This window comes from Gopherus flavomarginatus, chromosome 6, assembly GCF_025201925.1.
Source record: "Gopherus flavomarginatus isolate rGopFla2 chromosome 6, rGopFla2.mat.asm, whole genome shotgun sequence".
NCBI classification, from domain to species: Eukaryota; Metazoa; Chordata; order Testudines; family Testudinidae; genus Gopherus; species Gopherus flavomarginatus.
The window spans coordinates 135,184,849-135,198,550 of NC_066622.1; the positions used below are offsets into that span (position 1 = coordinate 135,184,849).

General features: G+C 43.1%; 1 protein-coding gene across 7 annotated transcripts in view; it reads left to right on the forward strand.

Moving 5' to 3' along the window:
• The window catches only part of SH3PXD2A (SH3 and PX domains 2A), a 396,876-nt gene that overhangs the window by 294,573 nt on the left and 88,601 nt on the right, over nt 1–13,702 (forward strand). For all 7 annotated transcript variants that reach the window (XM_050957986.1, XM_050957985.1, XM_050957988.1 and 4 more), the window contains one exon: nt 7,374–7,505. In XM_050957986.1, coding sequence (XP_050813943.1) covers nt 7,374–7,505 — 132 coding nt within the window. The remainder of the gene's footprint in view (nt 1–7,373; nt 7,506–13,702) is intronic.

Consider the following 13,702-nt stretch of genomic DNA (forward strand, 5'->3'; position numbering starts at 1 on the left):
CATCAGAGACTATTATCCAGTCCCTCGAGAGTGACTTCATCCTCCATGTCCCAGGATGGCTTGTAAAGCTGAGCCCTATGGAGAAAACAGTCATCCTCAAGACTTTAACCAGAAACGGACACAAGATGAAAATAACCTCACAGGCAAGCAAACTCTTCATTGCTGTTCTGAAATATGCATCCTGCTACTGGGGGTCCTGCAGGCTGGGATCAAAGGAGTTTGTGAAGGTAGAAACAATGTCTTGGTTCATCAAGCAGATTCTGAGTTTCTTTCCCCCTGCTTGTCAGTGATTTAGCAGTGGCGTTCTCCAGCATTTGACAAACTAGATTAATGGGCTACAGAGGTGAAGAATTTAAACTGAATGGTTGAACAGTCAACTTGTAATTCTCATATGAGGTGCTAGAGCCTGTGTGATAAGTCAGATCTAAACCTGTGCGCAGGGACACTGGAATTACACGCTATTGCTGACCCAGTCTAATCAATAGTGTATTCTTTGTGCAATGTTCACAGAATCATAGAATATCAGGGTTGGAAGGGACCCTCAGGAGGTCATCTAGTCCAACACCCTCTGCTCAAAGCAGGACCAATCCCCAGACAGATGTTTTGCCCCAGATCCCTAAGTGGCCCTCTCAAGGATTGAACTCTCAACCCTGGGTATAACAAGCCAATACTCAAACCACTGAGTTATCCCTCCTGTTACTTAACTTGCTGTTAATTTCAAATCATTTTATGCTCCCTCAGATCTTAAACTTTCAGCATGCTACAGTTTTTTGCACAGACAATGCGTGACTGCTCGGTAGAAGCTGTTATGGGGTGGGGAGTATCAGAGGCTTTGGCATCTAGGGAGGGAGCCATTGGGTCTCTTGACATACAGGAAGAAGGCATGTGAACTGGCTGTGGCTTTTGCTACCTAGAAATCATCTCAGGCTTTGGAAACAGGCAGCCTCACCTCTTTAGCTACCCCTTGTAAATGTTACTGAGGGAAATATTTCTTACATAGCCTCTTGTGAAGAAGTCCCAGAGTACAAACAATTGCCCCAGGCCTGCAAAGTGCTGAGTTCTCTTCTCTCCCATTGAAGTCAAAAAGTTGAACCTACTTGGCCCTCTGCAGGCTGGATGTAAATGAAACATGTCTTGAAATGCAGCCACTTCTGGGTTGGAGGGCAGCAGCTGATGCTCAACACAACAGTAGAGGGAGGAGGAAATTTTTGTCCAAGGTCATAGAGATGTGGGATCTATCACTCTCGTTAGAGGTCCCGTAGCACTTCTTTTTTTAAACAAGCCTGTTTTAAGTCTCCTTTTTTTTTTTTTTTATATCAACGTCTTGTATTGTGCCAATCGCTGTACTAAATAAGGGCTTTTCTGCACAGTGCAACAAAGTGCACCAGAGGGTGTGACTTGTAAAGCATTGTGAACTAGGTATCTCTTTAGCAGACAAGTTTGGGCACCACATGTTGGAATTCTTTACAAATCGTACCCCATTAGCGCTCTGTGCCAGGACTGTGTACACAAGCTCTAGGCTGGATCCACATAAAAACAACTACTTAGGACTTGGTTTACGGTATCTACCTTGGAAGGATAAACTGCCAAGTTTCAAACCTGTGATTGGAGGAAGTCCAGGTGTTGCATATCCAAAGCTTAATTGTTGTAGCCAGATCTTACTTCTGTATCTGGAGTTAAGGAAGAGGCCTCTAAATGCTGCTTCATGAAGTGACACTACTTTCAGTTCAGTTGGCAAAGCTCCTCCTCTAGCATCTGTCTTCTGGCTCAAATGACCATGAATAATATGTGAGTGTTTGCCGATGTATACCATAACCTGGAGCAGCCCTGTTTTGTTGGTATCCAGCAGGGATGGTTGTCCTCATGGCTACCATTCCTGCCACTGGACCCAAGATTGTGCTGGACTTTTTGTTTAACTAAAAATTTACGGTCTAGAGAGATGGGTCTCTGCTTTATCTGACTCCCTGTCCATCTCTACCTCCCCCAGAACTGGTAATTTCTATTGTTTGTTAAATTTGCCAAAATACTTTAAGAAAGGAAAGTCGCTCCTATACAGAACTGTGCTGTGCATTATCTAAAGGAAGTCACTGTCCAGAAAAATCCACTATTGTCGTCCTATGGCTGACACCAAGAACTGTAAAAATAGTACCCCTGTCTGATTGCTCCCTCACAATTATTCATAATTTGCACATATAGGTGCATGTATAAATATGTTGCATCAGTGGAGACTTGCGATTCTGGTTGGAGAACGCATATATTTTCTCAGTTAACAGTTTATGGCAAAATCAGTCCCGCCCTGACTGTGTAAGAGGCCTTTTAGGAAGTTATGGTGTGGAGAAGCATGTATTGATGCTCTATGGTCTGTAGGTTGATTACTTCTGTCTCCCAAGCTTTTATCTGCCCTAAACTTGCTTAAAAAGAGATATGATGTAGCTTGAGTAAATATTGTACTTTTTCCCCCCCTACTATTCTTGTAACTTTCCTACCAAAGCACAGTTGTGCAGTAGCATCTAATATCTGAGAGGCTACCAAGTTTCTGACATTGACTAGATTGTAAGTAGAGTGACCAAATGTCCCTATTTTACGCTCGCGCGCTCTCTCTCTCTCTCTCTCTCTCACACACACACACACCCTTCACACTCACATGCGCGCGCACACACACACACACACTTCACACTTGCTGTCTGGTCACCCTAATTGTAAGTGATTTTTGTGATCCCATCCTAGTCCCCTGTGGATATTGCTTCATGTTAGAAAACTACCATTGAGTTAGGCGCATGTCTGCACAATTGATGGACACTCTTCCAGGAGAGCCTTGAGCTGGGTTAGTGGAGGTTACTTTCAGTCAGGATAGAGGTGCAGTTGGCCCAGTGTGTGTGGGCCTAGGATTAGAATAGCAGGCGGTGTTGCCGGTCTGGTCTGAGGTACATGGCATTACATTTTGCACAGCTCTTACCTGCACTGGACTTCATAGATTCCAAGGCCAGAAGGGACCTCTGTAATAATCTAATCTAACCTCCGGTATAACAGAGGCCATAGAACTTCCTCAAAATAATGCCTAGAGCAGATCTTTTAGAAAACCATCTTGATTTGAAGTGATCAGTGATGGAGAATCAACCCTGATTCTTGGTAAGCAGTTCCAATGATTAATTACTCTTACCATTAAAAATTTACACTTTCTTTCCAGTCTGAATATGTCTTTAGCTTCAGTGTATAGCCACTGGATTGTTTTATACCTTTCTCTGCTAGACTGAAGAGTCTGTTAACTATTTGTTCTTCGTGTATGTACTTACAGACTAATCAAGTTTCCCCGCCCCCCCCCCCCAATCATCTTCTTTGTGTTAGACTGAGCTCCTTGCATCTATTTTAACACATTATAAGGCAAGTTTTCTAAATCTTTAATTGTTCTCATGGTTTCTCTCTCTGAACCCTGTCCAGTTTATCAGCATCCTTCTTCAATTGCGGATGCCTGATCTGGACATAGCATTCCAGCAGTAGTTGCACCATTGCCAAATACAGAGGCAAACTAACCTCTCTGCTCCTACTTGAGATTTCCCTGTTCATGTGCCCCGGGATCGCGTTGGCTCCACTGTTACCCTGGGAGTGCGTGTTCAGCTGATTATCCAGCAGGACCCCCAAATCTCTTTCGGAGTTGCTATTTCCCAGGATAGTTGCCCATCCTGTGAGTATGGCCTATATTCTTTGATCATAGTTGTATGCATTTACATTTAGGCATATTAAAACACACATTGTGTGCTAGTGCCCAGTCCAGATTGCTCTGAATAGCATAGGGCCAAAAACCAATCCCTGCAGGACCCCACTAGAAAACACATCTGCGTGAGGGCTATTACCCTTTTACAATTACATTTTGAGATCTGTCAGCTTTTTATGCATTTTAATGATTGCCATATTTTATTTTCTAGGTTTTTTTTTAATAAAAATAGAAATGTCATGGAGTAGCAAGTCCAGTACCTTACAGGAATAAATACAGTCTGTCAACACTGTTACTTTTATTAACCAAACTTGTAAGCTCATCAAAAAATATCAAGTTAGTTTGATAGAATCTATTTTTTCCATAAACCCATGTTGAGTCTCACTAATTTATATTATCCTCCTTTAATTCTTTATTAATAGAGTCCCACATCAGTCACTCCATTATCTTGCCTGGGACCAGTGTCAGACTGACAGACCTATAATTATTCAGGTCATCCTATTTACTCCCTCTTTAAAAATTGGCACAATATGAGCTTTCTTCCAGTCTTCTGGAACTTCTCCACTGTTCCAGGACTTATTGAAAATTAAGATTAATGGTCCAGTGAGCTCCTCATCAGCGCTTTTAAAACTCTCATGTGCAAGTTATCTGGACCTACTGATTTTAAATAATGTCTAACTTCAACTGCTGCTGTTTTAACCCCCACCTCCATCCCTCCAAGATACTAATGGAATGGAAGGAGTGTCGTCATATGGTGCATCAGTCCCCCTCTCGCATCCCTCCCCCCCCAAGTACTTATTCAATATCTTTTTTTACTTTTGTTCTTATTGGAAATCCTGCAGTTTCTGCTAGTAATGAAGCAGTACTGTTGTTGAGGGTCTTTTTGTTCTTAATCTGCTTAAACAAAAACGCTCTCTTCTTCTTCTTATCCTTAACTCTGATGGTGATAGATATATGTCCCTTTGCTTTCCTTATCAAAGTTCCTAACGTCTGATTTATATTCATTACTACTAGCTAACCAAGGGGAAGTTATATTTTATAGCTGCCTTTACTTCCCCGCTAAACCGGAGGGGAGGGGTGTGTTCTATAAACCATATAATCACTGGTCTGAACTCTGTTCTGATCACATTTTATCAATTTGCAGTCATAATCACTTATACCTACGTTACCATTAACTTTTAGTTCTCTGATCAGTTCCTCTATATATCTGTCAAGACAGGTCTAGTATAGAATCCCCCCCATGTTGGCTGCATTTTTTTTTTGAGTTAGGAAATATCCTATCTAATATTTAGACATTCCAAGGATGTGTTGATACTTACACTGGAGATCTTGTGTTGCATGTCTTTCAAATTGAAGTCCCCTATGATCACACAGGTTTTTTGCCCTACATATTGATAAGCACATCAGGAGTCAGTCATCCTGTTCTTGATGATACTCCACTCATTGCTTTTGTGAGCAGAAAATTCACTGGCAAGAAAACGAAATCTTTTTAAAAATGTACTGAAAAATTGCTCCGGGACTCTGTATGTTGTGTGAATAGTTTAGCTGGACACACTTAAGGAATTTTATTCTGAACCTATTAAACCTGGGCCAAAGAAGCAATCAGTATTGCGTTTCAGGAAAAGCCTGGACTCAGTGGCATTTGAATGAGGCATTAGGTACCTGCCAGAAGAAAGGAAAGGGAAATTTTTAGGCCTAACTTTGTCTGTAGAATCAATTTACATACTAAACAAAGATGGATGTGCAGGCACGGTAAGTACCATGCTGATCGTGATCCTCCTGGTTGTAATGAGTTAAATATTCCATTGATTGCCTGGTTTAGTGGATAGGGCATTGAACTGGGACTCGAGTCCTGGATTCTATCTCAATCCTGCCACTGACGCTGTTCTTTTGCCTCACTTTCCCATCTCACCTTTTGCTCGTCTGGTTTCTTTAGATTACACCAGGAATCTCCGCTATGTAGAGTGCTGGACACCATTAGGACTCCAATCTATTGCAGCTTTGTCAAATGTTTCATATGGCTAGTGCAGCAGTTCTCAAACTGTGGGTCGCGACCCCATTTTAAGGAGTCTCCAGGCCTGGCATTAGACTCACTAGGAACAAAGCGAAAGCTAGAGGCCCACTATCCAGGGCTGAAGCCAAAGCCAGAGGGCTTCAGCCCTGGGTAGTGGGGCTCAGGTTACAGGCCGCCAACCTGTGGCTGACGCCCTTTTGGCTTTGTCCTCTTTCCCCTCCCCCCCCATCTCTGGGTCATGTAGTAATTTGTTGTCAGAAGGGGGTCATGGTGCAATGAAGTTTAAGAATCCCTGGTCTAGTGTCTCTAAACAAGGTAATCCTTGATGCTTTGTTTTAGGAGGAGATCTACATTAAAAGGACAGCATCCTTCTCTTTTGTTTTTTAAATTAAAAGGTGAACTGTTGGCTTAAATGCCTTCATAGTCTTTCTCTCTGCAGTGGTGTGTGTGCAGAGCCTTTCTGTGTCTGTCTGTTCGGCAGTGGCGTGGCCCTGTGCGCTTTTGTTGATGTTGCAGTTGAGTGATGAATTAAGGAGATTCTTGCGTCTCCTGCAGCTCGTTACATGGCAGAGAGCTCTCGCTCCATCCCTGGCGTTGGAACGCTCCTGTCTTGTAGCTTGGCTTTAAAACATATGATTTGCATTATTCAGAAAACTAAAAGAAACCAATCAGAGGGATGCTGGTATGTTTGGGGTTGGGGGCAGGGAGGGAGGGAATATGCAGGAATAGGGAAGAAATATCTCCTGATGGTTGAAAAGTCCAGCACGGAGAAGACTGAAATAATTAAAGCATTTCATGCTAGCTTGCAAACGTCTTAAAAAAACAAACAAACATTGGAAGGGAAAGAGAATCAGACTGTGTAAAGATTTCCGCTGTTCATCTCGTACAAGGCAGTATGTGGAGTTCTGCATCTCTTATAATTGGAGGGTTGTTGTAGTGGGTTTTTTCTTTTTTTTCGGACGAATGTGCAAAATGCTTGGAAAAGGCGGGTGGGGGTAGTGGCTGTCTTAATAAGAATCTGGCTCTGTAACTTTTCTTCTGTTTCAAGTAAACAGTCTCTCTCTGCCCTCCCCTCGCTCGCTCCCTTCCTCCACCCCTTCCCTTCCTCAGTCCTGCTCATGTGTTTCTATTTAAGGGCTGTAGTGCACACGAATATGATTGGCATCCACAGCCCCCTCTTGACTTGCAGCTCAAGCCTTCAAGAGTGGAGAAGGAGCTGAGCCTCTGAAGGGAGAACTATTTATTTTTTCTTTTTGTTTCCTGGGGGGAAATAGCTCTGCTGTGGATTTATGCTGCTTCTACCCAGGATTTTTCTATCTGAATGGGGACAAGGATTGTGGCAACCATGTTGGGAAGAGGTTTATTTTCAGAATCCGTCATGAAACTTTGATTAATTCACTATACTTAAAACTTTTTTTCCTTTTTTTTTTCTTCCTCTCTAATGTTCCTCGGTGCTGCTGGGTTGTGGGCCAGAGGAAGCTGTTTCTATATGGCCAGCCATTTGGGGATATGCTGCGAGCCAAGGTTTTGTTCTGATTGGCTTGACGGTGGTGACAAATTGGCCTATCATGAATTGGATGGACGGAGGTCGCTCTCGAGGAGCCATGGCTGGAAGCTGGCTTACAGCTTGCTTTTTCCCTTCCCCAGGTGCTGATGCTAGTTCTGAACCCATGATCCTGGAGCAGTATGTGGTGGTGTCCAGCTATGAGAAACAGGAGAACTCTGAGATCAGCCTTCAGGCTGGGGAAGTCGTGGATGTAATAGAGAAAAACGAAAGCGGTGAGACACTTGTACCTATTTTTCTCTCTAATAGTTTGGTTGTTCATTCCCTTCTTTCATTCTCTCATCATTTCATGTAACTATACATTAGCTCCATCTGGTACTGTCTGGCTGAGGATGTTGAAGTTTCCCCCTGTTGGTTTGGGCTGGGGGCCAAAATGTTGCCTTCTGCTGTAAGAATGTCTCGTAAGCTTGTTTGTTAATTAGCCAATGTACATTAACAGAAAACTAAGGCGGGAGGAGAGAAGGTTCCACAGCTTGTGCACATACTTAGAATAATACGTTGCCCTGCTGTCACTTTTTTTTTTAAGGGTTTGTCAGCATTTCCATTACTAACAACTGTTTTGGGGGGATTTATACACGGCTGTTAAAACTTACTCTGGGATGAAGATTTGGCTTGACAGCTCAGCTGTTGGCCCAAACCGTAAAAGGGATGAGAGACTGTGTAGATTCAATAAAACTTTAAAATTGCTACTTGCATAAGTATTGGCGTGGCCTTTTTCAGGCAAAGAATGGAAGCCTCCCTGCTAGCAATGCAGGCATAAAATTTCCTTCTTAGGCTGCTCCTAGAATAATCAGTTACCATTCGGAAAATGAAATTTTGGCAAGTGATTTGGTCAAAGGTTGATATGTAGTAGCTTTGCCTCCTGGAGTCTGGTTTTTTTTCAGACACTCTAATGAAATGCTTCAGAAGCCTGTGTACGTGTGTAACGCTGAAAAGGTTAACTGTTGGCTAGACTCGTGCCAATTTGCCTGCTTCTGCATGTGCCCCCTCTCCTCTGTCCCCTCCTCACGAACCAAACCAAACGGTTGCCTAAGATTTTGGGTTCAAAGACCTATTTTCTCGTGCCTTACCCAGAGGAGCCATTGCCGACTACTAGGTACATTCACAGACCAAGGTCCTAATCTTCAGAGATGAACACCTGCAACTCCCATAGTGGGAGTTGTGGATGCTCAGCTTTGCTGAGTATCAGATGTCCTGATCTGATCTGTGTCAAACATCCACTCTTTCAAAGTTGACTCCGGGTTGGTTTGGAGTGAGTTCTGTATGTCCTGAACCCTAATATTTTCACTGGGCAGCAGTTCTGCAATTTTACAGAAGACTAATAATCTGAGTATGTGCAAGTGATGCTCCCGAGGAACTGTTAGCCTCCCAGGTGACTAGAGCAGTGTTAAAGGTGTAGTGTGGGTTTGGAAAATACGCCAACGCTTGCTAGTGAAGCCATATGGTACACAATACTATGTTTTTGCAAAACTAATATGGAGGCACTAATAAGGAGCACATTTCTACGTATTAAGAGTTGATTATGGGTGAAGGAGGAAAAGATGCCATAAAATAGCCACTATTCTGATTGTGTTAAGATAGGGGTTCTGTTAATTGCCCAAGTGATGGGAGTTACCTAGGTGCATCCCAAGGGCAGTATGTAGACCCCTTATTGTGGCAACTCTCCTTCACCTTCATGGTACATTCTCCTCTATTTTGGATTCCAAAAATAACCACCAAGGAGATTTGGACTGTTCAGCAATTCAAGGGTGTCTGGTTTCAAGCAGAAAAAACAAGGGAATTCCAATTCAACCTTCCCTGTTGTGCTGAGGAAACACAGTTCATATGGTTTTAAAGATCATGGTTGTTGCTAAGATGGAATGTCAGTGTTAAGTGAGATTATATGGTCAGGAAAGCAACTCCTATGAAAAGGTGCCTTTTTAGAGACATATCCTGCTCCATTTACTCACTGAAGTAAAATTGCGAGGGTTAGGGTGAAAGTCCCTTTTTAAATAATCATCTGTAAAGTCCAATAGAATAGTCCGGTGAGTCGTTACCCCCATGAGGGTCATGAAAGCCAATTGGGCAGAGAGGGGTTTGTAAGGAGCTGAACACTTCGTAATTGGGGGAGGGGGGAATCTAAAGCAAGGAAAATCCCCCCCCCCTCCCCCCTATTCCCTGCACACTCTTACTCTTCATGGTCAGGTATTCCATGTCAACATCTCAAAACTCACACAACTTTTTAGAGGCTTAGTGTTGATACACTTTTGACTTTTACTTGTATAGTATGCGTAAGTGGGACGTAAAGGGTTTTGACTTTGAACAAAGGGGTCCTTGGTCACGGACCTAAAAAGACTGAGAAACACTGGAGTAGTTTTATAGTCACTCTCCTGAGGAACAGAGGTAGTTGATGATTAGTGGTGGGCAAGCATCATTAGGTCTGGATGTTCAACTAAATCCCTGGCTGACACATTGGGCTGCAGCTTTCCCAAGAACAAAATTCATCTCAAACTTTTCAGCAATTCCTGGCTTAGGCCAGGTTGGAAATACCACAGGAACGGCCTTTTCCAGGGAATCTTGTGTTTTCTGAGTTGGCTGAGAATACAAAGCTGAGAAGTTGCACAAAATAGAAAAGCCGCCAACAAAAAAATTGAGAGACTTACTTCTTTCAAACTCAGAACAACCTCCTCCCCCTCTCCTCCCAGAAATTCTGGTGAGTTGTGGCTAATAGTTTGGATTTGACTTTAGTTTATCCAAAACCTCTTGTCCATCACTAGTTGGCATATAGATTATTTTCTTCAGGACAGTGTGATTACACAGACCCAAAGAAAATTGGATTATTGGACCTTTTTTAAAAAAAGATACAATTCATAGATATATGCCTTTGGTAAATGTGTGGAAAATACAATCAAACTGGATTCATTCATTCATTCAGACCCTGATTGGTAGATTCACTTCTCTCCCTCTGGTCCAGGTGAAAACCCTAGTAAACCAGTCTGAATGTAATTTGAAATGATGTTAGTTTTGAACAACCCACATGCGCAAACAGTTTGGATAGCGGTTAAAAGTTTGAACCACACGGTTATCAGACTGACCATCTTGTTCATTAGACGTCCTTACTACTTTCCTACTACCTTTTGATGAAAGACTGTTAATGTAGTATGTAAAATCCCATACAGTACACGTCCGGCTCTGTTTTAGTGGTGCTTTAGGGAAGCTGGCTATGAAATGCATAGGTAGTTAGATTTTTTTTCCCTTTAAATCACTATAATCAAAATAGTCCCAGTAGGATTGTGTTGATACCACCCAGAAATATCAAGTGGTGCATGGGTTTTTCCCCTCAGAGAGAGGAGCTTGGTAAACAAACCATTTGTTCCCTTGGTAAAAAGCCCAAGGCAGCCCTATTCGCTGAATGGATCTGTATCTTGCATGCCAATGTTATGAAGTAAAGCTTTTTATATATGGTGCTGTCTTTTTTTTTTTTTTTTCTCCCCCCCCCCCCCTTTCTCTGTGGCTTTGCTTCAGCTTTTAACTGTCCTTTGCCAGCAGTCATACCAGGCTACCTTCTTGCAGTGGTCACCAATCCATCAATCGCATCAACCGGTTGATCCTGGGGACTCTCTCAGTCAATCGCAGTCTCTCTGGTGCAGTGGGGCTGCCTGCTGCAGCCCCACGCCGCTCCTGGAAGTGGCCAGCACCCCCCCACTACCCCTGGCGGGGGGACATGTGGCTCTGCACACTGCCCTTCTCTGCAGGCACTGCCCCCAAAGCTCCCATTGGCCAGCAACTGGGAACTGTGGCCAATGGAAACTTTGGCGGCAGTGCTTGCAGAGAGGGACAGTGCACAGAGCCACATTCCTTCCCCCCCGCAAGGGGCACGTTGGTCCCTTTGGGGAACTGCCAAAGAGCCTGCCTTACCTTGGTCAGTGGTGCCTCAAAGCTAAGCGCTGCCCAGCGGGAGGCCACACTCCAGCCCTAAGCCCTTCCTGGAGCCAGCACCCACCTCCTGCACCCCAACCCCCTTCCCACACTGTGAACCCCTCAGCCCAGAGCCCACACCCCCTCCCAAACCCCTTCTCCAGCCTGATGAAAGGGAGGGAGGGTTGGGGAGAGCAAGCTACTGAGAGAGCTGGGCAGGGCCTTGGAAGGGGTTCGGCCTCAGGGAAAGGGCGGGGTAGAGCCTGGGTTGCCCTTAAATTAAAAAAGTGATCTCGGGCATAAAAAGGTTGGAGACCACTGTTCTAGAGCCTGAATTAGGGATACTATATTCTGTATCTGTACCCTTCTGGCAAGGTTAGCAATACTTTGCAACCATCAGGTGAACTGAAAACAGAATGTGGCAACCTTAATGAGTTCTAATTACAATCTCTTGGCCATTGGGATTTAGCATGTAACTTTTCAATGTGTCTGTGTAGTAGACCTTGACCACTGTGTCCTTAGAAAGCTTTCTCTTGTGACCCAAGAATACAACTTTTACGCCGCAAGGTAACAATCAAGGATGAGACCTCTGGGCCTAAACCTGTGAGAGTCTGTAAGTTTCACTGAGTGCTCTCCATTATCATCAGAACTAATGGGCATTGAACGAACTCAGCACATCAAATGATCAATGCTGGATAGCGTATGCTAAACTACTTTGGTACCTCAGCAGAACTGAGGACCCCTGGGAGGCTACCATCACTGAGTAATCATGTGTTGCACTTAAATAGTCAAAGACAACATTCAAAGCAACATGTTTTTTTCCATAGACAAGTGATGGAATTTGAATCCAGACTTTGCAATTTAATTTTCCCAAAGTTTAGGCACATCCACACCCATAATTTGGATAGGGCTTATACCTAACATTTCACCTTTCTTTTTATCAGCCATAGTAAAATATACTGTCTGGTAAGAGAACGTCTTTATTGCTGTGCCCAGTGCAAGTTCAAGAGATGTCCAGGTTGTAAACCTGAAAAGTCCTCCATTAATATCACAATGTCAATGCAAGCTCAATGAGACGCATGAGGAATACATTTTGAGACCCTTCCAGCCACGTTATATCAAGCCAGTGGATCACTTCATGCTGAGTGTCACTGCAGCTGTCGGTGTCCACTTTTATGGACATTGGGGTACTTTAAAGTTAAATGCCCACCTGGGATGCACAAAAATCTGTCTTGAGACCTTCCTCTGACCTCTGGGTTTCTGTGTAATGGAAGCTATCCTACTTCATGTGTATATTTGGGGTATAGTCTCCCCTTTGGTACGTGCAGTTATTTCCTTTTCATCATTCACCATAGGTATGTGCATAAAGAAAATTACAGCACTTGACATTCAAAATCAATCTTAACTGTAGCCACAGGTTTTCCTAGGCACTGTCTTTTCCATCTCATTATTGCATCTGTTAAATGTTTTGAGTATGCATGTTAGTAAAATCTTCCCGCAGAATGTTGTTCAAAATTGAGCTCTGTGATAGACTGCATTTTTTTTTCCTGTGGTTTTTTTTAATTTAACTACTCCAAAAAACCCGTGCAGCAAATTTTCTGCTGTTTGCCAGTCTTCACAGTACAAATGACCGAATCAGTATATGTAGAACTTTTGCTTAAAAAAGGAAGGAGGGGAAAAAAATTGGACTTGAGCTAACTTCATTCTTGCCAAGTTTTGTTTGGATGTGGCTTGAAATGGTCAAGTTATAAATTGTGGCAGTGCTGTTTGTAATGGAAACCCTGACAGACCGTTAAGTATAACTGTATGATCAACCGCCTTTCATACTGCTCTTCCTCCTCTTCTCTCCTGATCAGAGGAGTGGGATTGAGGGCTCTTTATACATAATCCATTGGGATTTACTTTTGTGGTGGTAGAAACATGGGATGGCATTTTCAGCTGGCCTGAACAAGCTCATAGTTGTTTCCTTTGCAATTACATAACTGCAGACCTATTTCCAATATTATATTACACACAATATGTAAAATAAACCTATTATGGCTAGTGTAATTTTATCGGGACCCAAGGGAGTTTTTTGGCAAGGGAAATTGCTCCTTTCTTGTAGCTTGCTGAGATTATCTTGTGGAATATGAAGTTACATTTTGGAGTGTTTAAGTTTTTATCTCAAATGTCTGTGTTCCAAATGGCGTTCTAATCTAGGAATTCCAAGATTTAATGGTTGTCCCCTACAATGTTAATGGATTTTATGTATACCTGGAAATATGCTCTCATTTATCATTGCACAGGTTCACTCATGCTTCTTGATGGATGCAGTCTTAATTAGGAAAACTATACAAAGATAAAGGAGGAGTCCATTTAAGACTAAACAGAGTCTGCTTCCACCAAAACTTTGCCTCTCCTGATGGAGACCTTCTGCCTCCCCCTTCTCCACAGCCCACCCACTTCTGTCTAGAATACTCTTAGGGAATGTGTATGTGTTGGGGTTTTTTGGTCTTGTTTGTTCTTGTCCCTGTGG